The 27,982-nt window shown below is 33.6% G+C and overlaps 1 protein-coding gene across 1 annotated transcript; it reads right to left on the bottom strand.

Moving 5' to 3' along the window:
• Positions 1 to 2: 2 nt before the first annotated feature.
• On the bottom strand, positions 3 to 22,261 carry LOC143251268 (rhodopsin, GQ-coupled-like). Its single transcript, XM_076502708.1, has 2 exons — positions 21,664 to 22,261; positions 3 to 482 (listed from the first exon to the last, which is right to left on the bottom strand). The coding sequence occupies exons 1-2, from the start codon at positions 22,066 to 22,068 to the stop codon at positions 3 to 5; spliced, it is 885 nt and encodes a 294-aa protein (XP_076358823.1). The 5' UTR covers positions 22,069 to 22,261.
• Between the last annotated feature and the right edge of the window lie 5,721 nt (positions 22,262 to 27,982).

Genomic DNA, 27,982 nt, shown 5'->3' with positions numbered 1-27,982 from the left:
TCTCATCCTAATATCTGTGGAAGAATGGCGCTATGGTAAAACAAATTGTAGCTACTATTAAGACTTACCAGCTGTGGGACCCAACAAACTACAAAGAAGACGCAGAGGATTACCATAAATTTAGCAAATGAAATCTCTTCTGGGGTAGTATGGTTGTATGAAAGTTCTCTGCTATCTTTTCGTATAGTCGTCCTTCCTATTCGGGCCATGCATTTCTTTCCCATTCTACAGAGGACCCGTACTACGGCAAGGTTGCAGTACACGATTACAAGGCAGAGGACGAGCCCGAATACAAACATGAGATAAGCATACACTTTGTCCTTCGATTTAGTGGCGAAACGGTATCGAATACACATGAATCTCTTGTCTGCGGCGTTGCTGTCGTAGTAGACTCCGAAACCCAGAAACGGCAAACAGACAAGTAACAGAACGACGATCCACAACGAGAAAATAGCTTGTTTGATTCTGGTGTAGGTGACATGCTGAAAATGTAAAGCCACCACTATTTTAAGTGAACATAGGTTAAGCAATTGTTAACACTTTTGTTAAAGAACTAACACAACTAATGAACGTTTGTGATTTCGACGTACATAAACCAAAAGCCAATGCTATTTTTAAAGATATTTATATGTGTTCATATAATTTGTTACATGACGTAACTTGGTTTTAAATTCACACTCTATTGGGTTGAAAGAACTTGCAAACAACCTTAAACTGGGTTGTTGTTGTTATACTTAACATACGTAAAAATGTTTAAACTCCTAGGAAAGAGATTGTACAAGGCTAATAATTTCTATACACTAACAACATTTTAGTTAACTATTAAATGTTAGAAAGATAGACAATACTAAATGCTAGGAAAGCGATTACGTAGACACCTATTTAACGTTAGTAAGATAACCTGAATTCTTATAAACATAGGCAACTATTAAGTAATAGATAGATACATAATACAGTTACAACAGAAAGTGTTCGTACCCCTGCGTCGCGAGTAGTTTCTCCTCAAAACGTATCAAGAGTAGGGTAATGAAAGTAAAGTATATTATACATATACTAACACACATCTACATAAATTTGTATGTAAATTGAACGACAAATAAACTGTTTATAAACAAATAACCAAACATAGGACGGGCAGAAAGTGTTCGTACGTTTACTTTGATGGTCAGTTGTGTAGCCTTTTAGGTGAATTACTTGGCACAATCTCTCCTCATAGCCCTCCATGATCGTTTGACAGTACTCGACTGGTATTTTCCTCCATTCTTCTTCACAGAAGGCCTCCAACTCTTGCAAGTTTTTCGGATGACGCTGATGAACCCTGGTCTTCAACTCATGCCAAACATTTTCAATTGGGTTGAGATCGGGTGTCTAGTTCTGGAATGGTATTATGTAGTTCATTCGCCAAACTAAAAACTTTTACGGAAATATCAGTTTTTTAAGACGTTCTGAACTGTACGAACACTTTCTGCTCCTTCTATTTTTGGTTATTTGTTTATAAACAATTTACTTGTCGTTTAATTTAGAAAAAAAATTATGTAGATGTGTGATGTTATAATAATTATAATATATTATACTTCTATTAGCCTACTCATGATACGCTTTTAAATTATGAGCAAAAATACCACTTGGGACGCAGGTGTACGAACACTTTCTGTCGTAACTGTAAAAGATGTACATTTACTAAATTTTAGAGGCCTGGCATGGCCAAACGCGTAAGGCGTGCGACTCGTAATCCGACGGTCGCGGATTCGCGCCCGCGTCGCGCCAAACATGCTCGCCCTCCCAACCGTGGGGGCGTTATAATGTGACGGTCAATCCCACTATTCGTTGGTACAAGTGTAGCCCAAGAGTTGGCGGTGGGTGGTGATGGCTAGCTGCGATTGCGGCCCTATGTTCCTTGATGGAATCTAATGGTCATAACTAACTAACTACTAAAGTTTAGAGGCAAATAGTAATAAAAGATAGACTAATACTAACTTTGAGAAAAATAGAAATCTGTTTAATGTTAAAAAGATAACTAAATCTTACAAACGTAGACAACTATTAAATCATAGAAAGATACTCAATAAGTAAATCTTAGAAGCGTAGATAACTATCAAAACTTAGAAAGGCTACATAATTGCAAAATCGGAAAAAGATAGACAATTACTAAATCTTAGAAAAATAGTTATTTATAAAAAAATCTTAAAAAGGCTAAACAGCTACTAAATCTTACAAGAATAGACAACAAATATACCTTAGAAAAACAGACAACTGCTAAATGTTAGAAAGACAAGACAACTGCTAAAGCTTAGAAAGATTTATTGGTAACCTTTCCTATAGAAATGGCTGAGAGCGTTGAAACTGGGGAGTCATCAAGGCATAAGAGGTCATTGTTCTATTAGGTTCAAGGTATTGTTTGATATAAAAATCAGCAATAGTCAGTTTATTCAAAAATTTTCAAAAATAAATTTACAATATCATACAATATTTAAAACTTATATGTTCAACAAAACGGTTATTGTATAAAACTTTTATTAATTTGTGGCAATTTAATTTACACAAGTTTTACAAATGTGGACTTTCATTCATATATTTAATCACTATTATTACTGTAACAGTGCTTCTGTAGGTTATCAGTGTCTATATTTAATTATGTTAAAATCATTATTTTAACACCTCTTCTAAAATAATAGACTTACTGTATCCATCCATTTTCTATATAACCATTGATAATATCCAAATGTATACAAAACTTGTGAATGTATGAAATACATTTCTAAATTGTCTTTCAGACAATGTTCTGTAAGACACTTAATGTTTCACATATAACCAATAATCATCCTACAGCTTAATATAATAAACGAATTAATCACTGTATTCTCAAGACAGTTGGTATTAGCACTCTAATTAAAATAAAGTACTAATACCCATACCAGCAGTCTTGATAATATGTTTTTACTTTAAGTGGATTTCTCCTCATCACGAATGAATTACTGATTATTAACTTTCAGACTGTCTATCATGTAATACAGATACTAATTTTTACATGTCCCTTGATATCAGATAGGGGTTTCATTAGTCCATAAAACTAATGAACTCATGCCTAATATCAAACTAGAATATGCATATAGACAGTTATTGTGACAATACATGATCAGATATAAAGCTTTCTATAGGCTACAGCACCTTAAAAATGTTGATACCATCAACATACAGTTTATCAAGGGTGTATTAGTTCTTTGTTGACCAAAACTGTGTGGTTTGCACGGTATGTACTGTAATTAAAACTTAGTTCAAAGAAATATGAGTAAAGTGTGTTCACAGTCTGTAATCAAAATAAACTGTAAATCATGTTATTTTTGAAAACAATTCAGTGCTCCCAACGAACCGCAATTTAGTGGCAACTTTTGAAACTCTCACCTCGTCATATTTGATGATACTTCCTTTGCCCTCTTGAGCAACCAATCAGCGTGAGGCAGCATCTTTTGGGCGCGAAAGTTTTCGACTTATTACTTACAACTACTAAAATTTACCAAGATAGACATCTTGCAAATATTAAAAATATAATAAAACTACGAAATCTTAGAGAGATCGATAGCTTTCAAATCAAAGTTACACAACTAATAATTCTTATAAAGATAGACAACTGCTAAATCCTGAAAAGAGAAATAACTACTAAATCTTATAAAGGCTAGAAGGTTACTAAATAGTAGAAACATAGACTACTAAATGATAAAAAGGTTGATGACTGACAAATCTTAGGAAGCTTAGACAATTATTAAATATTAGAGACAAACAACTACTAAATATGAGAAAGGCTAACTAAAGTTTGATAATTAGGTAACTACAAAATTTTATAGATATACAAATATTAAATCTGAGACAAATACACAACTACTAAACCATATAAAACAAATAAATACTAGAGAGAAAGACATTTACTTGATCATAGAAGAAGAAACAATTACAAGTCTCAGAAAGTGAAACAACTACCAAATCTGATAAAACCAGACTAGGAGTAAAAGCTAGAAAAATTGGCAAAGACTAGATCTAAGAAAAATAAACACCTTCTAAGTCAGAGAAAAATACTTATGTTCTACATCTAAGACAGACAATTACGGAATATTAGAAAAGGAGACAACAAGTCTTAGAAGGACATACGACTACAAAACGTTAAAAACACGCTACAACACCAATAACTTTTAGACTGACAGACAACTACAAAAAGGTAACTATTAAATGTTACCAAGGGTAGACAATTACTAAATCTCAGCCTGGCAAGGCCAGGTGGTTAGGGCGCTCAACTCGCGATTTGGAGGTCTCGGGTTTCAATCCCCGTTCCACCAAACATGCTCGCTCAGTCCCACTATTCGTTGATGAAAAGAGTATTGCAAGCGAGTGTTGATGACTAGATGCCTTACTTCTAGTCTTTCACTGTTAAATTAGGGGCAGCTAATGCAGATTGCTTTCGTGTACCTTTACGCAAAATTAAAAACCAAAGAAATAAACAATTATACTAAATCTTAAATAAGATAGAAAGATAGTAAATTTCGAATTTATAGTCAATTACTGTATGTGACGAGTAAAAAAGACAGAAAAGTACTAAATTTCAAAAGAGATACACGAAATCTTAGAAAACTAATATCTTACAAAAATACAGATACTTAGTTTACACTAGAAAGATAGACGTGCATGAAATACAAACATGACAACTAAGAAAACTCAGAAAACTAAATATTTAGTAACACTAAGGAACTTGCAAATTACTAAAATTTAGAAAAAAATTGTTTACTGAAACCAAGAAATATAGAAAAATGCTAAACTTAGCAAACTAGTCATTTAGAAATACTTAAAAGGCTATATTGTTACTAAAAGATAGAAAACTAGTCAATTACTAAAACTTAAAATGCTAGACCATTAATAAACAAGAGAAAATTAGTCAAATACTAAATCGTAAAAGGCTATACTGCTAAAATTTGTCCTCTTGTTCGAACATATGGAGAAAGAAAGGAAAAATTTGTAGATGAATTTCAATAATCTCAAGAAATATATTTTGATGAATCTATAGTGCAGTACAATGGATACCACAACTTATGAGAGGAAAGCAGATCAGGTTCGTGTTCAAACTGCGGTGTTTGAATGAAGCAATGAAAGTCTCATTAAGTTTGAAATTATCAGGGTGCAACATAGTTAGGAAGTTGACATAATGGGAAAGGAACTTCTGTACTGGTCAGTTTATTTGATGATCGTCCTCCCAAAATTGCTAAAATGCCATTAATGCTGTATTTTAATAACGTATTTACTTGTCTGCCATTATTAACAGAGTTAAAACCAGAAGACATAGGATTAGAGTAACTTTGTGTGACAATAAAATCACTAATAATTACATCTACGAAATCAGTGCAACAGTTCTCACTGTTAAAAACTTGGTTTAATGGAGAGACAGCTCTGTGGTTTTGATCTTACACAATAAAAAACAGTAATCAACCTTTGAAAAAATGAAACTTTATTTAAACCAACCAGTACCTGCTATCCAAGATTATGGGAGAAACAGATCTGGTGGACCAAAGCATATTTAAAGAAGATGGGATTCCAATTGAAATGGTGGGGGAACTCTTTTCGTGGATGTTTGAGGCTGTAATTTGTATCTTTTGACTAATTCATTGTTAGACAGATATCTAGCAATGTTAATCTACTTTACTTTCCTGCTCACGCTAGTACAGCGGTATGTTTCCGAATTTACAATGTTAAAATCAGCGGTTCGATTCCCCTCGGTGGGCTCAGCAGATAGCCCGACGTGGCTTTGCTATAAGAAAACACTGTTAAACACACTTTCCTTTCCAAGGTACATTGCGCAATCTTTACTTCAACAAGTGTTCTAGAACCGGGCCACCAAAATCCTTTATTTTTTTTGCTAGAAGATGCACTAATAGTTAATGTAGCAGAAAATCAATATGGAAGTGTGAGAAATGTAACGTTCAATTGTGAATTGAGTATTTCAATGAATATAATATACAATGCAAATGAGTAAACTTTTGGTAAAAAAAAAAGAACATTTCATTTTCTAATAATTGTCTAAAACAAATGTTTTGTTTGGAATGTTATTTTTTTATATCCAATAAAGTTTTGGCTATACACGAAATGTTTTGCATGTCCACAACTTAGTTCTTCATATGCCGAGTGTTCTCGGAATAGGACAATTTTTTTTTAATTTCGCGCAAAGTTACTCGAGGGCTATCTGCGCTAGCCGTTCCTAATTTAGCAGTGTAAGACTAGAGAGAAGGCAGCTTGTCATCACCACCCACCGCCAACCCTTGGGCTACTCTTTTACCAACGAATAGTGGAATTGACCGTCACATTTTAACGTACCCACGGCTGGGAGGGCGAACATGTTGGGCGCGACCGAGATTGGAACCCGCGACCCTCGGATTAGGAGTCGAACGCCTTAACACGCTTGGCCATGCCTGGTCCCGGAATAGGATAAGGTCTACAACATCAATATAGAACTTCAAAATGAAAGTACATATTCGAACCTAAGAAGAGTCAAAGTACAACATTCTAGCGTTATATCTAAAACATTAATACGAGTAAATTGAGCACTAATGGGATAACATAACCTTCACCATACAGTTCAGGCAACCTAATTTTAACTTAAATGAATTATTGTAACATACATTTTCAGAACAAACGGGACAAATGGTAATCACACAAAGTCTACCACCCAACATTCTGCGTTCGTGTCTTATTACCGCAGAAATACGACACGTGCTAGAAGGAAGTGTCAATCAAATCTTGCCAAATATGAATAGTTGAACTGTTGGTTTTGGGTGCTTTAACAAACTGTATTCCTTTTGTTCTATTTTATCAAAATTAAGAACATTTATTTTTGGAATTTTGCACAAAGCTACTCGAGGGCTATCTGTGCTAGCCGTCCCTAATTTAGCAGTGTAAGACTAAAGGGAAGGCAGCTAGTCATCACCACCCACCGCCAACTCTTAAGCTACTCTTTTACCAAGGAATAGTGGGATTGACCGTCACATTATAACGCCCCCACGACTGGGAGGGCGAGCATTTTTTGCGCGACGCGGGCACGAACCCGCGACCCTCGAATTACGAGTCGCACGCCTTACGCGCTAGTCCATGCCAGGCCCTAGAACATTTATACAGGTAGTATTTGTTCAACTTTGAAAGTTGTGAAGCAAAAATTTGAGGACTCCTATTATAATGTACGAGGGCTGTTCAAAAAATACGCGGACTGTTTGAATTGCGCGACTCCAGTGTCGCTAGGTTTGCACAGATCAGCTAATTACGACGCCATTTCCCGATTGCAGATATCTTCATTTGTGTATTAGCTACGCGGTTTTAAGTGAAGTGCGATTTTTTCGTTTGGCGGATTTCAAAATGAATGACCTGAAGGAGCAACGACTTGCTGTGAAATTTTGTGTTAAACTTGGAAAATCTGCGACTGAAATTTTTGCTATGCTTAACACGGCTTACGGTGATGTTGCTATGAAGCGTACGGCATGTTTCAAGTGGCATGAACGTTTTCAGGATGGTCGACAGTCCATTGAAGATGATGAGTGTCCTGGACGTCCTTCCACGTCAACTGACTACCCACACGTCGACAAAATCAACACTCTGGTGCGGGCAAGTCGACGTCTGACTGTCAGGAAGCTTGCTGAAGAGTGTGGAATATCAGTTGGATCTTGTTACGAGATTTTGACCGAAAAATTGAAGATGCACCGCGTTGCTGCGAAATTCAGCCCTCAGAACTCGTGAGTTTTTGGCCAAACACTCGATCACTGTTCTTCCCCACCCCCCTACTCACCTGACCTTGCTCTTTGCGATTTTTTCTTGTTCCCCAAACTCAAAAGACCTTTGAAAGGAAGAAGATTTGAGACGATTCCCGAGATTAAGGCAAATGCGACGAAGGAGCTGGAGGACATTAAAAAAGAAGCGTTCCAGGACTGTTTCAACAAGTGGAAACACCGTTGGGATAAATAAGTGTGTGCGTTGGGGAGGAGAGTACTTTGAAGGGGTCCCAGACCTGTAACTTCTAAATAAAGTACATTTTGTTTTATGACGTCAGTCCGCGTATTTTTTGAACAGACCTCGTATAAAAACGATAATGTATTCCATAAGCTTAAAATTTGTCATTTTTAGGCTTAATGGTTTTTTGTTTCGCCAACTTTCGGCGTTTAAACTGTAATTTTTAATATTTTATATTATTATTACTTTCACCTATTATTTCTACACCTAATAATTTGGTGCTTGGGCAATATTTAATTATTCTAATGATTTCTGTTAAAAGTTGTTTTTATCAAAACGTACCAACAATATTAAAACGGTACGAGCTTCGTTAGAAGACACACACAGGGTAGAAGTAAGTTTAGTGAAACGAGAAGGACTGATGCGAGTGCGCAATACATAAAATTGAATAAGCTTAGCAGTAACTCTTACATAGTGTCAGATTTATTAGATCATTAGGACTTTCTAAGTTATTACCGTACATAATCAGATACGTTGCCAAGATGGCTGGTTTCCAGATATTTCTCTGTGGTGTGTTATTTCTGGAGCATTGTCAGCAAAATACTAATTGCGAACACTTCACCGTTTTTGATATGACACCAGAATTATTTGCAATAAGTCCTCGGGCTACGTGTTTATTAGTTAACGTTGGTCGTGCAACAAGAGAGAGATTGTAAGCTGTTACAATACTAGAAATATGTTAAATTTATAGATTATAATACTGAACAAAGAGTACTCAAAGTATGTAAACATTATAGGTTACAAAAACTGACTACATTGTAGTGAAAAATAACTAATTGTAAGGGCTATAACATTATCTAAACTTTACTAATAATATCATAACTGTGCAAACTAGAATACTGACTAGACATTACGAAAAAGATATGAACTCTGATGGTTAGAATAATGAATAAAATGACTCGAAATTATACTAATTGTAAGGAGTATCAATACTAAATTAATAACACTGAAAATAAGATAACTGTGCGGGTTACAGTAGTGATCAAACTATACTGAAAAGTTACTGACTGTACGAGATAGAGTCCTAATAAATTGAACTGAAAATATACTAAATAGGTAGTCGTTAAATATATTAACTTTAAGGATTACAATTCGAAATAAACAATGAAAAGATGTTTATCTTATTAGGTATAGATTTTAATAATTATAAAACAAAATTTCTACAGTGTTATACTATACTTATTAATGGTTACAATAATAACATTAAACTGTGCAGAAATGTATTAAATGTTACAATAATTACAATACTAAGTAATACTGAAAGTCAGCTGTTAAAATAGTCATACTATTAAATACTAATAAACAATTAAGATATTTTAGTATTGTTTAGTATTATAAAAATTTACTTTTACAATAGCTACGATACTAAAATCTACAGAACAATATTAAAAGTTACAATAGTTACAATACTAAACATTATATGGTCCGGCATGGCCAAGTGTGTTAAAGCGTGCGACTCGTAATCTGAGGGTCGCGGATTCGCATCCCCCTAGCCAAACATGCTCGCCCTTTAAGCCGTGGGGGCGTTATAATGTGACGGTCAATCCTGCTATTCGTTGGTAAAAGAGTAGCTCAAGAGTTGGCGGTGGGTGGTGATGACTAGCTACCTTCCCTCTAGTCTTACACTGCTAAATTAGGAATGGCTAGCGCAGATAGTCCTCGAGTAGCTTTGCGCGAAATTAAAAAAAAACAACTAAACATTATATAAATATATTAGACATTATAACAGTTAATTTGATAAAAACAATACTAAACAGTACTGAATATCAACTGTAACAATACTAAACAGTACTGAATGGTATCAACTGTTACATGGCCAAGCGTGTTAAGGCGTGCGACTCGTAATCTGAGGGTCGCGGGTTCGCATCTTGGTCGCACCAAATATGCTCGCCCTTTCAGCCGTGGAGGCTTATAATGTGACGGTCAATCCCACTATTCGTTAGTAAAAGAGTAGCCCAAGAGTTGGCGGTGGGTGGTGATGACTAGCTGCCTTCCCTCTAGTCTTATACTGCAAAATTAGGGACGGATAGCGCAGATATCCCTCGAGTAGCTTTGTGGGAAATTCAAAAACAAACTAAACAGTACTGAAAGGTATCAACTGTTACAATACTAAACAATACTGATGATATTAACTGCTAGAATAGTTACAATACTAAACAATACTGATGATATTAACTGCTAGAATAGTTACAATACTAAATAATACTGATGATATTAACTGCTAAAATAGTTACAATACTAAATAATACTGATGATATTAACTGCTAGAATAGTTACAATATTAAACAGTATTGAAGATATTAACTTTTGCAGCTGTAATTTGTACTGATAAATATAGACTGTTACAATACTAAATTGTAACGAAAGGTATCAAGGGGTACAATAGCTATAATACTAAACTGTACTGAAAGCTATTGCTTGTTATAATAGTTATAATATTAACAAGTACTGAAGGTCATTAAGTGTTACAATACTAAAACTGTACTAAGAGATATTATTTGTTAGAGTTACAGTAGTGAAAACATCAATTTTTATAGACTACAATATCGATTAACTAGTATTCAATGGATGTGAAATCTGTGACAAAAATATTACAGTATATTTCTTGTATGTGCAGCGCATCCATATTACCTTCAAGTAACGATACATACGATACTATTCTTGTTCAAGTTAAGGTAGAAGAAAATTTTTGTTTGGGGTTTTTCTTCTGAGCAGTACTAAGCACTGTTTGGATTGGGTAGATCTTATCTATTTGCTTGTGTACAGGAATGTATATCGTTTATTGTTTTCGATTTATTAATTATTACATATTTTCTTGTATAGAAGACTGTATATTGTTTATTGTTTTGGGCTGGTCAGTTCTTACATATTTTCTTGCATACAAGAATGTATATGGTTCATTGTTTAGGATTTGTCAAGTATTACATACTTTCTTGGGTAAAAGATTGTACATGGTTTATTGTTTTGGGCTGGTCAGTTCTTACCTATTTTCTTCTATATGGGAATGTATGGGAAAGAATTATTAGTGTTGATGCTACTTGTTTTAAATTAAAACGTTATTAGCATTGTTGCTACTTATATTAAAGTTGAAGTATTATTAATGTTGATGCTACTAGTTTTAAACTGAAGCATTAATAGTATTGTTGGTATTTTTTAATTGTGAAGTATTTGCAGTGTTGATGGCACCTGAGAAAAATTAGCAACAATACTATTAATACTCCAAGATGAAGTATTTGTAATGATGACGTTACTTGTTTTAAACTTAAAGTTTTATTATTTCTACTTAAATTTGTTTTAAAGTATTAATATTATTAAATTTATCTTTTATTTGTAAAGCATCAGCTATGTTTATGTTAATAATATCTGAATGTAAATTGTATATTTTGATAAATCTTTTCGAACTTTACTCTATTTTTGAACCTAAAAGATTATTAGTTTTGGCTGTTCGTTATATTATGTACCCACGATGTCATAAACAACTGGTATTTGTCTAAGTGACAATAATATAGCTATAAATAGAATTGAAGGTTACTGTTGACAGCTTTGTAAGAAACAGACTAATACAGCCAATACATACGTCTGTGTTTGTGTGATGATGATGAAAACAGTGGTAAAGAAAAGGATTGTCATTTTAAAACTATTAATAAATATTAGTATGCTCTACTTGAATTGTCAAAATAATATAAATATGCCATTTACTTCAGCAAAGAATTGTAAGGTTTAGTTGAAATTACATGGACAGTTGCTGCATTTAAAATCATAATATACAATTTATCATTACAGTGCAGTAAGACTAACATGCAAACTTTTGTGTTTAGTGAATATTATCATAGTAGTAGTATTTATAGTAGGAGCAATGTGTTAATGGTTTGTGTACTTGTCTTCTTGACCCTTTACCTCGTGAACCTAAAACTACTTTCTTGACCCATTACCATGAGAAACTAAAACTGTTTTCGTGACCAATTATCATGAAAAATTAAAAACTGTTATCATGATCCATTATCACGAGAAACTAAATATGTTGTCGCGACTCATTATCATGAGATAATAAAAAATATAATACCCATTAATATAAGAAACGAAAACTGTTAATATCACTCATAACCATGAGGGTAGACAATCAGCATAAACTTTGTTAACGTGAATCGACACCCATTACGAAGTCTTTATGGTTCTTCCATCCAAACAGATTCTAATTAAATAACTTTAGGCATGAAATACTGTAAGAAAATAATCATACCAAAACCAATAATTTAATCTGTAATGTCTCACACCACCTGTCATAACCTTTCACAAAACCATTTTGTGTCTTTATTTTGGAAATAAACTTCGAACATTATATCTTGTTCTTTTCTTTAAAAACACTCTAACCGTTTAATCTTTCTGCATGTGTTGATCATAACTTACAACTTCATAGTCACTGTTATATATATGTAAAAGACAAGTAAAAATGGCGATCTTCCGGAACGAAGCAGACCTGTTGACATCCGCCGGACACAGTCTGGAATAAGTGAATACTCTGGAGTAGTCTCTATGTTGAAACCTCAAGTAAACACGAGTCGTTTTTGTTGACAAGGGAACAACTCTGGTGTCAGAAATAAATACTGTAACAAGTGTAGTTGTTATACTCACGGTCGTAGCGAACAAACATCAACCCTTATAATAGTTCTTAACTTATACGGCTGCCTTTACTAACTAATATTTTTATCCATACTACATAGAAATTACTAACAAGCTTTAATCTTATGTTTCTTCTCCTCAAAACAATTAGGTTGTCTTCAATAGGACCAAACACTGATATTTTGTCCCCAGCGGTAAGTCTACTGATTTATAATGCCAAAATTAGTGGTTTGATTCCACTCGGTGGACTCAGCAGATAGCCCGATGTGGCTTTGCTATAAGAAAACACCAACTTACCTACCCGCCGACCCACTGATATTTTCATCAGGAATACCCAGACTAAAATATTTCTAAACATCTCCGAAAATGCGGTCTTTTGAGAAACTCCTCTCAACACGTTAGCAGATTTGTAGCCGAAAAACTCGATATAAACTAGTTATTAGTCAGTATCTAGCACCTAATTAAAACTAGTCGTAAGTGACAATATAAACTACAATGAAGTAAAACAACTTTAGCAAGTGGTTAACATGTCAAATGAAGCTATTATCACAGATAGAATGAATATCAGTTATAAATACTATAATAATGGGTTAGATAAGGAACAAAAGAACTGAAATAATAACCAAGGATATAAGACATAATTCCTGTAACTAGTAGCTTCGATAAATAAAGTAAAGGGTGGTTGGATATGATAAAAATAGCGTAAAAAGCACGTTCGATATTAGATAAAATTAAAGTGATTAGTATATTAGCCAAAAATATGGTGTAAATTAACTTAATATCACACAAAAATAATAAGTAGCAAGGATATCAGAATAAATGATTAACAAGTAAGTGGAATATCAGATGTAAATACTGTAAAATAGTATCCTGGATATCAGAAGAATAGTTTAACAAGTAACTAAGATATATCAGATGTAAATACTTTAAAATAGTATCCTGGATATCAGAAGAATAGTTCAACAAGTAACTAAGATATATCAGATGTAAATACTGTAAAATAGTATCCTGGATATCAGAAGAAAAGATTAACAAGTAATTGGGATATCAAGCTTGAATGTCAAGCATAAATAACATAACACATTCTTTGGATAGAGACATAGAATACTGAATCATATAGCTCGAATATCAAATAAAATACAATAATTAATACATTGGTTAACTAACGTTAAAATGCAAAAGATAACTTGGATATTACATGTAAATAGTGTAAGATATGACTCGGATGTAAGTAACAATTTTACAATTATGCTTAATACATCATACAAATAACAATTCGATAGGATATCACACATCTTTCTATGATAAAACAAGTTTAACTAGTACAAAAGACAAAATAAAGTGACAACTCGATTAAATACCACACAAAAATAGTTTGACAACTAAATTTCATACAATTAAAAAGATTAAAAATAGCTTTCATATTAGAAACAGTTGTGTGACAAATAGCTTTCATATTATTAAAATAAATTAAAAATAACTCATATAGTAGAAACAACTGTGTAACAAGTAGCTTTGATACTATTAAAACATTAAAAATGCCTTAGATATTAAAAAACTGTGTAACAAGTAGCTTTGATATTATTAAAATATATTAAAAATACCTTAGATATTTGAAATATCTTTGGGACAAGTAGCTACTTGTTACATCTTATTAAAATATATTAAGAATACCTTATGTATTAGAAATAATTGTGTGACAAGAAGCTTTGATATTGTTGAAATAGATCAGTAATACCATATGTACTAGAAGCATCTGAATGACAAGTAGCTTTGATATCATTAAATTATATAACAGTACCTTAGATATCAGAAACAACAGTGTGACAAGAAGTCTGATATTATTAAAATAGATTAAAATACCTTAGGTATAAGAAAAACAATATAACAAGTAGCTAGGATATTATTAAAATACATTAAAATATCTAAGATATCAGAAACGAATGTGTGATATATTAAAAAACATTACATACCAAAAACAACTGTGTAACAAGTAGCTTTGATATCATTAAATTAGATAACAATACCTCAGATATTAGAAACAACTGTATGACAAGTAGTTTTGATATAATTAAAATAGATAAAAAACACATTAGATATTAGAAATGAAAGTGTGACAAGTAGCTTTTATACCATTAAATTATCATTTGTTATCATTAGCTTAGATAACAATACCTTAGATTTAAGAAACAACTATGTGACGAGTAGTTTGATGTTATTAAAATAGATTAAAAATACCTTAGATATTTAGAACAAATGTGTGACAAGCAGCTTGAATATCATTAAAATAGATTAAAAACACCTAAGATATTAGAAAGAAATGTGTGAAAAGTAGTTTTTGAATTAATAAAAGAGATTAAAAATACCTTAGATACTAGAAACAAGTGTGTGACAAGTAGATTTTATATTATTAAAATATATTAAAAATACCTTAAATATTAGAAACCACTGTGTAACAAGTAGCTTAGATATTATTAAAATGGATAAAAATACCACAGATGTAAAAAGAAATCTGTGACAAGCAGATTCAATATTATTAAAATAGATTAAAAATGCCATAGATATCAGAAACAACACTGTTACAAGTAGCTTGGGTACTATTGAAATAGATAAAAATAGTTTTGATACTTGAGACAACTGTGTGACAAGTAGCTTTGATATTATTAAAATACATTAACAGTAGTTAAGATATGTTACAAGTAAATTTGATATTAATAAAATAGATTAAAATATCTAAGATATTAGAAACAACTGTGTGAAAAATAGCTTTGATATTATTAAAATAGATTAACAATACCTTAGATATTTGAAACAACTATGTTACAAGTAGCTTTGATATAATAACAATATATCAAACAAAACCTCAGATATTAGAACAAACTATGTAGCAAATTCCTTTGATCTTATTAAAACAAATTAAAAATAAGTTAGATACTTGAAACATCTTTGTAACAAGAAATTTTGATATTATTAAAATCGATTAAAATACCTTAGATATTAGAGAAAAGTGAATTACAAACAGCTATGATATTATTAAAATAGATAAAAATAACACATAAAAAACAAATTTTGACAAGCAGCTTGGATATTCTTAAAGTGGATAAAAATACCCCAGACATAAAAGACAAATCTGTGACAAGTAGCTTAGATATTATTAAAATAGATTTAAAACGCCATAAATATTAAAAAAAGCATAAAAAGTAGCTTGGATACTATTTAAATAGATTAAAAATACCTTAGATATTAGAAACAACTGGGTGATAAGTAGCTTGGGTACTATTAAGATAGATTAAAAATATTTTACATATTTGAGACAACTGTGTGACATTAAGCTTTGATATTATTAAAATACATTAAACATACCTTAGATATTACAAAGTAGAGTTTATATTATTCAAATTGATTAAAAATACCTTAGATATTAGGAAACGTGTGATAGAAGCAACTTGGATAAAATAAAAATATATCAAAAATACCTCAGATATTAGAAACAACTGTGTAGCAAATAGCTTTGATATTATTAAAATAGATAAAAATACCCTAGTTATAAAAACAACTGTGTGACAAGCAGCTTGGTTATTATTAAAGTAGATTAAAAATACCTAAAATATTACAAAATATAATGGATGTTATAGAAATTAGTTTAAAATAATTTAAATAATTTAACAACTGTTTGACAAGTAGCATTGATATTATTAAAATAGATCAAAATACATCATATATTAGAATCAATTTTTTGACAAGTACCTTTGACATCATTAAAACATATTTAAAATACCTTAGACATTTGAAACAACTGTTTGACAAGTAGCTTTGATATTATTAAGATAGTTCAATAATACCTTAGATAGTTGAAACAACTGTGTAACAAGTTGCTTGAATATTATTAAAATAGGTTAAAAATACCTCAGATATAAAAAACAACTGCCTGACAAGCAGCTTAGGTATTATTAAAATAAATTAAAACATCTTTTATATTAGAAACAACAGTGCAACAAATAGATTTAGTATTATTAAAATAAATTAAAAATACCTTATATATTAGAAGCATGTAGCTTTGATATCATTAAATTAGATAACAATTCCTTGGATATTAGAAATGAATGTGTGGCAAGTAGCTACTTGTTATATATTATTAAAATATATTAGAAATACGTTAGATATTAGAAACATCTGAATAACAAGTAGCTTTGTTATCATTAGCTTAGATAACAATACCTTAGATATTAGAAACAACTGCATGACAAGTAGTTTTGATATAATTAAAATAGATAAAAAACACATTAGATATTAGAAATGAAAGTGTGACAAGTAGCTTTGATATTATTAAAATAGATCTTAAATACCTTATATATTAGAAACATGTGACTGACAAGTAACTTTGATATAATTAAATTATCATTTGTTATCATTAGCTTAGATAACAATACCTTAGATTTAAGAAACAACTATGTGACGAGTAGTTTGCTGTTATTAAAATAGATTAAAAACACCTTAGATGTTAGAAAGAAATGTGTGAAAAGTAGTTTTCGAATTAATAAAAGAGATTAAAAATACCTTAGATATTAGAAACAAGTGTGTGACAAGTAGCTTTTATATTATTAAAACATATTAAAAATACCTTAAATATTAGAAACCACTGTGTAACAAGTAGTTTAAATATTATTAAAATAGATTAAAAATACCTTAGATATCAGAAACAAATGTGTGACAAGTAGCTTTGATATTATTAAGATAGTTCAATAATGCTTTAGATAGTTGAAACAACCGTGTAACAAGTTGCTTGAATATTATTAAAATAGGTTAAAAATACCTCAGATATAAAAAACAACTGCCTGACAAGCAGCTTAGATATTATTAAAATAAATTAAAACACCTTTTATATTGGAAACAACAGTGTGACAAGTAGCTTCAGTATTATTAAAATAAATTAAAAATATCTTAGACATTAGAAACGAATGTGTGACAAGTAGCTTTGATATTATTATGATAGCTCAAAAACACCTTAGATAGTTGAAACAACTGTGTCACAAGTAGTTTTGATAAAATAAAAATATATCAAAATACCTCAGATATTAGAAACAACTGTAGCAAATATCTTTCATGTTATTAAAATAGATTACAAATAACTTAGATATTTGAAAGATCTGTTTGACAAGTAGCTATTTGTGACATATTAGTAAATTATATCAAAAATATCTTAGATATTAGAAACATCCGAGTCTCAAGTAGCTTTCATATCTTTAAATCAGGTACAATACCTTAGATATAAGAAACAACTGTGTGACAATCAGCTTGGATATTATTAAAATAGATTAAAAACACCTTACATATTAAAAACAAAAGTGTGACAAGTAGCTTGAATACTATTAAAATAGATTAAAAATACGTTAGATATTTGAGACAACTATGTGGCAAGTAGCTCTTATATTGTTAAAATACATTAAAAATATCTTAGATATCAGAAACAACTGGATGAAAATTGCTTGGATGTTATTAAAATAGATTAAAAATACCTTAGATATTTAAAACAAATGTGTAACAAGTATCTAGGATATTATTCAAATGAATTAAAATACTTCATATAATAGAACAACCTGTGTGACAAATTGCTTTGATATTCTTAAAATATATTTAAAATACCTTAGATTATAGAAACTACTGTGTGATAAGTAGCTTTGATATTAGTAAAATAGATATTAATACCGTACTATGATATATGAAACAGGAAAATAAAATACAAGCAGCTTTGATACAAGGCATGTATGATATCCTTGAATTTCAATGTTAACAGTCACCTTTGTTAAAAGACATTTGTAATATCCTCGGTTTCCATACCGTTACACTCAGTTCTGTTACAAGACAAAAACTATAGCTTTAATTTTAAGAGTACTTCAACACCTTACTAAAAAGGCATCCCACACCTATTAAGTATAACCCAATGTGAAACGTTTAAGATATATTTCATAACTCAGTATAAACCACCACAAATGATCGCTGTTCCAATCCAGTAATTTCATTCAGTATATATATTTGTATCATGTCACTAATTAACATTAACTTACATTTAGAAAAAAAGCTATGTATTTAGAATATATCTAAATATGGACCTAGTAATTATTATAATTAATTAGGTATAGGTTGTTGTTTGTTTTTCTTTTTTTACATTTCTACTTTAGAAAGATTATTTCTTCATTTGAATATTTTTGCTCTTAACGATATTTCGGTCTTCATCCCAACAGTGCCTCCTGCGGTTGGACCAGGTAAAGAGATCTGGCTTAGTCCTCAATACGGATATTCAGCTAATTTTGCAATATTTCTATAATTAAGATTCACAGTAATATGTTGTGAGGTCAAAACAACCTACAGGTCACACTGCATGTCATTAAAAGGTATGATAATTTACTGATTTTCCACTTTCTGTAGCTCGAACTATGGTAATCAAAACTGCACAAATTTTTCATTAAATGTGCTCTATTCGATCATCACTTTACATGCCAAATTTCAACGTTATTCATTAAGATATACAATGTCCAAATATGACTTTTTTCCTTTTTTTTCCTTCGCACCAATAGTACGAAAATATTATGTGATAGGAAACATACTTATCTTTCTTGTACTTATTTCAAACTTGGTACACCGATAGATCTTCAGAACCTACAATTAGGTGTCACATTTGGTCTAGAAATAACCACATGTGCAAAATTATTTTTAAACAACCGCAAAATGTTGACGTGAGCAAACATTTTGCGCATGCCTATGCAAAAATTCATGTGAGTTATAGGTTCAATATTTTTACTACAGCTTCACCTAAAAATAATTGGGGCCCGGTTTTAGTATGTGTGTTTTTCATTCGCATTAAAGACGGCTGATTTAGAGCATCAAAGTACGACTTGCAGATACGTAAGTATTGGTTAGGCAAAGGCAACTAGATTAGAATTTTTATCAGCACAAGTTATTAAAAGAATCATTCTAGTGTACGGTTATTATTCATTGTCAACTTTTAAGTAGAGAGCTGCTGAAGTTTACGAAATTCTTCCAATTAAAGAGAGTTTAACATTACATAATATTAGCTAAAGGAAACAGAATAAATAATGACGTTTCATACAGGTGAATCAAGTACACGTGGTGATGACAAGAACCTATTTTTTTCCTAGGATTATTATAAAGGAAGTTATTAACCCTATTTTAGAGAAGAGAAATATAACCATACACTTTGAAAAACCTTATCAGTTCTGTAAAGTATAGGTCTGTTCCAAATAATGTTGCGATCGGAAAGCTAATGTTGTCTTATTTGCTGTGGTTTGTTGGCGTGCATTGACAAAAAGTCTTGCTATATAATCAAAAACACCTTAGGTGTGAGAAAAGGTGTGGTAAAAAAATCGAGAGCGAGCAACTTAAAGGTGGTGGTGAAACAGGTAGCTACACTTCTATAATTAATAGGACTTTTACGGCAAATATCTATTCATTACTTCTAGAAGTGAAAGGCAAAGTGTTGAAAAAAAATGGAGCATGTAACTTAAAAAAATGAAATTAAAATTATTGGTCAAACTGGTATATTATACTTACATAATTGATAATAATTTTATGGCAAATATCTATTCATTACTTCTAGAAGTCGCAATTTTACTAAATTCAAGTTTTCGAAATGTCTTTCTTTTGTGACAAAATGTGAAGTAGTTTCTTATGTAAGATAATATTATATTACTTTATAATTTTGTTTATTGTTCATTATTACAGTTTTATTCTGAATAATTGCTATATCTTAATATATGTACTTTCGACTTGCTTAAACTTCCTGAAATGTACAAACTTCGCGAGAAATTATAAGAATTAAAGCCAAAGATACAGTTCACAGCAAATCTGTTCAAATAATGAAACAATGCATTTCAATACTTATTGGTAGAAACAAAAAGTATACTTAATTAACTTTGTTTTCTTGTTAAGATACTTTTTAATTTCATTTGAAGTGGAAAGCAATCAAAGAAATCATTGATACTCGAAGCTTACTCTAATCAAGAAAGCATTGATACTCGAGCTAATTCTAACTTCTGACACAATAAATAAATGAAATATTTTTAAAAGCCTAAAATGTAACACTATAAGACTCTAGAAAGTTCCATAAAAACACTTAGAAAGGAAAGTTACTTATTCAAGACTTAATTAACAGGCACCAAATTCTTCCAATCTGTATTGTTGATGTTATATTAGGTTGAGGAATAATTGGTGAGCGTTTTTAAATAATTTCATCCAAGCATTACATGCAAGACTATACAATACTTCAATGCATGAACACATTACACCCAAAACATTTATTATGATACTTTATTTCATGTAATACCTAGGTATATAGTATGCATTGTTTTAAACGAAATTGCAAGAAATTAAATGCGAAAAGCAGATGGTGTCGAAAATGCTCGATTTTGTCCACTTGACATTCCATTTAATGAGCTGAAAATGAAAGCAAAAATTAAAGACATATGAAAATCAAACACACCATCTATTAGAGCAAAAAATTATCTACCAAATGACATGAAATATTTTGCGAAAGCGTTTCATTTATGAATATATTTTTTAACTTGAAAAAACGCTCACGAATTATTCCTCAACCCAATATTTTAACACGTCGCTAAGAAGACAATCACAAATATTTCTAAAGTCAGTTATGACTGTTGCTTAAGAAAAATCCACGATGTATCGCTGATATCTTCCAGCCTATATTGTTCAACGGGTATCTTTAATACTTTAGTATAAACACATCCAAAAACTATCACTAACAGTACATATCACTTAAGATATATGTCAATACGTCACTAAGAAGATAACCAAAATATAAATAACATTACGCAGTGTTTTTACACATAAAATCTTGTTGACGCGTCCCACTTTTAATTTCATATTACTTTTTAACAGAAAAAAAAAATGTTACAAGATATAGTGACGTTATTAACTTCATAGAAATTTTTGTTGTTGACATCGATTACAAACTGAATGAGTAGTTTCGAGCCTCACCTTCTGGTACTGAAAGGGTCTGGTCAGTGCCAGCCACCGCTCTACAGCCATAACGATGGCCACGCAGCCAGAGGACAGGCCGAAAGTTCGGAGTAGCACTCGTAACATACAGAACCAGCGGGGAATGATCAGTTCTGACCACAGGTAAAGCTGGGTATACATCAGTGCTGACGAGCCAACAAGAGCAAGAAGGTCGTTCCAAACAAGACATCTCACCATCAGCGTCTGTTTCCTGTTCCTGATCGTTTCGTTCCGAGCCAGCATAACCAAAGAGCAAATGTTGCTACTAATTCCGAAGACGTAGAAAAAAGTCAACAAGACTTGGTTGATTATTGAAAGGTGGCGGGTAGGATCAGTCAAATGTTTAGTGTCATTCCAGAAGCTGGTTACGTTCTCCATTTTCATCGAAGGATGTGGTTCCTCTCACGTACGGATAAGAAACAGTGAAAAGCTTCTTTCAAGAAGCTCACCAGTAACTATGACATTCTTACATCACATTTCGCTCATAACTAACAATTATGACTCGTGGTCCAAAGAAAGAGTCTGTCACAACAAAAAGCAGCGTGTACTAGGCGCTACAGGTGCGCAACAGAAATAGTTTTACACATCGTCGTGTACATTAAGTAATGCATTAACTTGCTTCTAGAGGGCAGCACGAACAAATACCATCAAATATACATTTCAACAATGACTTTTTTTCTCTCTTAAATTTGGAATGTTTTCCAACACTAAACAGGCAAGCAAGCAAACAGGATTTGTTTTACACCAACTTTAGGTAGATATTACAGTTGATAAATATCTTCCGTATAAATAAAAATGTTACTGAGTGAATAAAGTAAAAATTAATATTTTGCAATAGTTTAAATTAGAGATAAGTAAGTACTCAGCTATTTAAATATAAAGGTTGACACGAATTTTAAAATCGAGGGCTAAATCTCGGAAACGCTTTCCTTCGTAGTGTGCTTCCCATTAGGTACTATTTCAAAAGGATACTAACAAATTACTGAAATACTGTTTCTTGGTAATAAGAAAGTACCATTTTATATTTGTAACATATTTTAAAAAGAGATTACAGTAAGAGGACAACAATTATAATTTTTGTTTCTGTATATCATTAAAGAAAGAAAACAACAAAGAGGTTAACGACATAGAATATTAGCGAATGTTCACATTTTTCTCTGACGTTAGTTTTAATATGAAATAAAATAATGATTATTAGTTGTTAAATTACGCATATTTATATTATTAAAGAGACCAAAAGATTTTGAGGTTCATGACGTAGGATATTAGCAAATGTTCACATTTTTTTTCTGATGTTCGTTTTAATATGAAATATAATAATGATTAGTTGTTAAATTACGCACATCTATATTATTAAAGAGGCCAAAAGATTTTGAGGTTCATGACGTAGGATATTAGCGAATGTTCACATTTTTTTCTGATGTTCGTTTTAATATGAAATATAATAATGATTATTAGTTGTTAAATTACGCATATCTATATTATTAGTTAGTTTAATTATCACCATTAGATTCCATCCAGGAACATAGGGCCGCAATCACTTGCGGATTCTTCAACAAGTATTTAAGTGAGTAGGTTGTTAGCCCACTGCACCGAGCCGTCCCTAATTTAGCAGTGTAAGATTAGAGGGAAGGCAGCTAGTCATCACCACCCACCGCCAACTCTTGTGCTACTCTTTTACCCTAGAAAGAAAATGTGAAAATGTGTTATTAGTTGTTAAATTACGCATATATATATTATTAAGGAACCCAAGAGACTTTGAGTTTCATGACGTAGGATATTGGCGAATGTTCACATTTTTTCTCTGACGTTACTTCTAATTAAATGTAACAATGCTTTACAGTTGCTAAATTACACATATCTATATTACTAAAGAAGTCGAGGGGCTTTCAAATTCATGACAAAGGATACTGGCAAATGTTCACATTTTTCTCTGACATTTGTTCTAAAACAGTGGCTCTTAACCTGGGTTCAATCGAACCCCAGGGGTTCGGCGGAGGTCAAGACACACACACAGTGTGTGTGTCCGTTCCGTTCGCCCTACTCGTATGATTCGTGACGTCATGCTCCACTTGGCCATCATTGGTTGCGGCTGATCACGTCACATCACTTGGTCTTAATATCTGTGCTGCAGGGAACTTCGTGCGCTTAGCAGTCGACTTGTGACTGTAGTAATTGTGCGTCATTTGTGATTTTTTCCTAATCTTTCAATTCCTTCATACTAACTATGTCTAGCAAAAACAGAAAGTGGTCGGACGAATATGTACAATATGGATTCACGTGTATAACGGAACATGATGAGAGTCAGCGTCCTCAGTGCAACATTTTGGCAATGGGCGTTATGTGGCGAGGCTGGCGTCGGCCGCTCATTCCCGTCACCTGTTGGACCAGGGGGACATTCCGTTGGGGGACCAGCGTGTGCCTGTGGAGCTGGCCGGCCAAAACATTAAGTGGGTGACACTCCAGTCGGCAACATTTGAGATGTCCCACGACGTCATCAAGGACGTGTTGATGGCTTATCAATGTCTATGCGCCTGTCTTGTCAAGGAGCAGGTTGCCTTCTTCTCGGGCTTGGACAGGTTCATGGTTACACAGGCCAATATCTTCCTTGGTGGCGACTTCAACTTCGTTTTGGATCATCCCCTCGACAAAATTGGGGGTGATCCTCTTTCTGGTGATCAGTATATGTGGTCTTTGCGTGAGGAGCTGTCGGATTTCGACTTCTCCAATGTCTGGTGGGCACTGCATGGGTCTGCTTTTGTGGCTACCTGGACCAGTCAGGGCGTTTCTTGTCGCCTTGACAGGTTCTATGTGACACCTGGCCTTCAGCAGAGCCTCGGCGGTGCTGCTGTTCATTGGGTTGGGGATGTCTCATTTCACGTGTGTGATCATCCGACGTTTCTCACTACATTCTGGGATTCTGTTCCCGTTTTTCCCTCCTTGCCCTTGTTTGGGAGCTCTGTTCTCTCGAGTCTGTCACTGGGTCTTGGTAGGCGGGTCTCAAGAAGACCTGTGCCTCCTTGCTGAGGCAAGCTGGCATGTGGCTTTCGCGGGCCTCGGGTACTATCGCCGTTTATTTTCGGCTTCATCCGTGGACGAGGGGTTGTGGGACGACATTTCTCGGTTCCTGTCCTCCCTCGATCCTTCCTCTCACGAACAGCTGGTGACACCTTGGATGAGTGTTGGTCGGCCATTCGGTCCAAGTTGCTTGGTAAGTGTCCTGGGCCAGTTGGGCTGCTGGTGGAATTTTACAGCAACGTGTGGCATGTTGTCGGACCCTCCTTCGTCCGACTTTTTAACGACTGTCTGGCTGTGGGGTCTCTGCCACCGGGAACGCTGGATGGGCTGATTACACTTATTTGTAAGGATCCCAGCCAGTCTTAAGATCTTTTCTTGTGGCGACCCATTCCTCTCCTGAACGTGGATGCGAAGATTAGTTCTAAGGCCCTGTGTGCTCGTTTGAGTGCGATCATGCCTTTTTTGATCGGCTGCAATCACAGATCGGGATATCTTTGCGGTCTTCGTGTTCCTCGATCAAAGCAAAGCTTTCAATCGACTCCACCATGGATTTCTGTGGTTCATTCTGGGGAAGTGTGGCTTTCCTCCAGTTTTTCTATGCTACGGGCAAGCCTTGTACATGGCAGCATCGAGCAGGCTCTTGGTTATCAGGTACCTGACATCCTCCTTTCCCATCTTGCAGGGTGTTCATTAGGGCTGCCCGTTGTCCTCAACACCCTGCTCTGCCGTGGGACCTGGTTGGTGGCCGCGTTGCACTGCACCATGTTGATCGCTACCTCAAAGCTTTCAACTGGCGTGTGGTGCGTAACATCCTGCCGGTGAGGGAGCGTACCTACATGTGGAACTCATGTACAATTGAGTTGTGTCCCGTGTGTCACGCCCAAGTGGAATCTGTCTTGCACAGATTGGTCCTCTGTCCGACGTCAGTAGAGATCTGGGAAAGGGTTGCGGGCCTTTTCTGGGTCCAGTCACTCTCGGCGGAGACCATCCTATGCCATGTACCTGTCCCTGTTCCCTTCACCTTTCAGTACACTATTACCTTCTTCAAGTACGTTTTCTGGCTTGCTCGGAATGACTTGGTCTTCGAGCAGGCTCCGGTGTCGTACTTTTCGATACTGGGTAGGGTCAGATATCGGCTGTTACTCCGCCTAGAGGTGTACTATCAGCGCCTGGGTTCCGGGACGTTTTACCATCTCTGGCGGCTGGACGTCTCGCTCCTTTGTGCGTTGGTGGGGTGTCGGATGGAGATCGGCTTCTGAGCTGCCCTGCCTCCACTCTCGCTTCTTGTGTTTTTTTTTTTGCTTGTTTGTTTGTATATATTTCATGTTTTTTTTCATTTGTAAATATTATTGTTTGTATATATTTCATTTTTTTCCATTTGTACATATTAATGTTTTTTGCTTGTTTATATTTCACGTCTTGCCTTTTTGTCCTGTTTTTTGTTGTAAATAAATTCAAAATGAGAGCGAAAGAGCTGTCTGAGGCCTTCAAAAATAAAATTGTAGCAGCTTATGAGTCTGGTAAGGGATTTAAAAAAGATCCCAAAATATTTTGAAATCATCCATTCCACTGCCCGGAAAATAGTCAACATGTGGAGGGCTTTTACAACAACTGCCAACATGCCCAGCTCTGGTTGTCTTAGCAAGTTCACCCCGAGAGCAGATCACAAGATGCTAAAAGAGGTCTCCAAACATCCTAACATGTATCACGGGACCTACAGCAGGCTCTGGGTACTGTTGATGTGAAAGTGCATGCCTCTACAATCAGAATAAGACTGCACAAGTTTAACTTGCATGGGAGGTGTGCAAGGAGGAAACCTTTGCTCTCTAAGACAAACATCAAGGCCAGACTAAAGTTTGCCAGAGAGAATGTAGACAAAGACCAGGTCTTCTGGAATAAGGTTCTTTGGACAGATGAGTCCAAAATTGAATTATTTGGACACCAGAACAGAGGACATGTTTGGCATAAACCAAATACAGCATTCCAGGAAAAGAACCTCATACCAACTGTGGAGCATGGAGGTGGAAGTGTCATGGTTTGGGGCTACTTTGCTGCAGCAGGACCTGGACAGCTCACAATCATAGAATCCACCATGAATTCTACTGTGTATCAGAGGGTGTTTGAGGATCATGTGAGACCATCTGTACGAAAATTAAAGCTGAAGTGGAACTGGACCCTGCAACACGACAATGACATACCAGTAAATCCACCAAGGACTGGCTGAAAACTAAGAAATGGAGAGTCCCGGAATGGCCGAGTCAAAGCCCAGATCTTAATCCCATTGAGATTCTGTGGGGTGACTTGAAACGAGCAAGTTTCTTGTACATGCAAGAAACCCCTCAAACATCTCACAGCTGACAGAATTCTACATTGAGGAGTGGGCCACACTTTCTTCAGACCAATGTAAGAGACTGGTAGATGGCTACAAGATGCGTCTCACTGCAGATATTTCAGCCAAAGGGGGTAACACTAGCTATTAGGGGGTAGGGTGTCCGAACTTTTTCCTCAGTTAGAACATGCATGTTTGTAGAATTACATTTACAGGAGATCTTAAAGTATTTTCTCAGTTTTAATTGTTTAGTTATATTCCTATAATCTCTTAGTATTGTTCAAATTTAGATTAAATATCTATGTATCCAAAAATGTTGCAAAAATATACAGGCTTTCATAGGGTGTCCTAACTTTTTCACATGACTGTATCTACATTATTAGAGAGGCCAAGAGACTTAGAGGTTCATGACGATGGATATTTGGAATGTTCCCATTTTTTCTCTGACGTTAGTTCTAATATCGAACGTAACTATGCATATTAGTTGTTTAATTACACATATTTATAATATTAAAGAGGTCAAGATAATTTGAGGTTCATGTCGTCTGGTATTGGCGAATGTTCACATTTTTTTTCTGACGTACGCTGTAATATTAAATTTAACAGTTGTTGGTTTTTGAATTACGCATATCTATATTACTAATGCGACAAAGAGACTTTGAGATTCATGACGTAGGATATTGTCGAATGCTCACAATTATTCTTCTGACAAACTCTGTAATATTAAATATAGCAATAGTAATTAGTTGTTACATTACGCATATTATTAAAGAGGACAAGATACTTTGTGGTTCATGACGTAGGATACTGACAAATGATCATATTTTTTCTCTGACGTTCGTTTTAATATCAAATGTAAGAATTATTATTATGTGTTAAATTACGCAATCTGTATTATTAAAGAGGACTAGAGCATTTGAGCTTCAATATGCAGGATATTGACGATTTTTC

This window comes from Tachypleus tridentatus, chromosome 5 (genome assembly GCF_004210375.1).
Source record: "Tachypleus tridentatus isolate NWPU-2018 chromosome 5, ASM421037v1, whole genome shotgun sequence".
Taxonomy (NCBI): domain Eukaryota; kingdom Metazoa; phylum Arthropoda; class Merostomata; order Xiphosura; family Limulidae; genus Tachypleus; species Tachypleus tridentatus.
The sequence above is the reverse complement of the archived record's forward strand: the minus strand, read 5'-3'. Positions and strand labels throughout refer to the sequence as shown.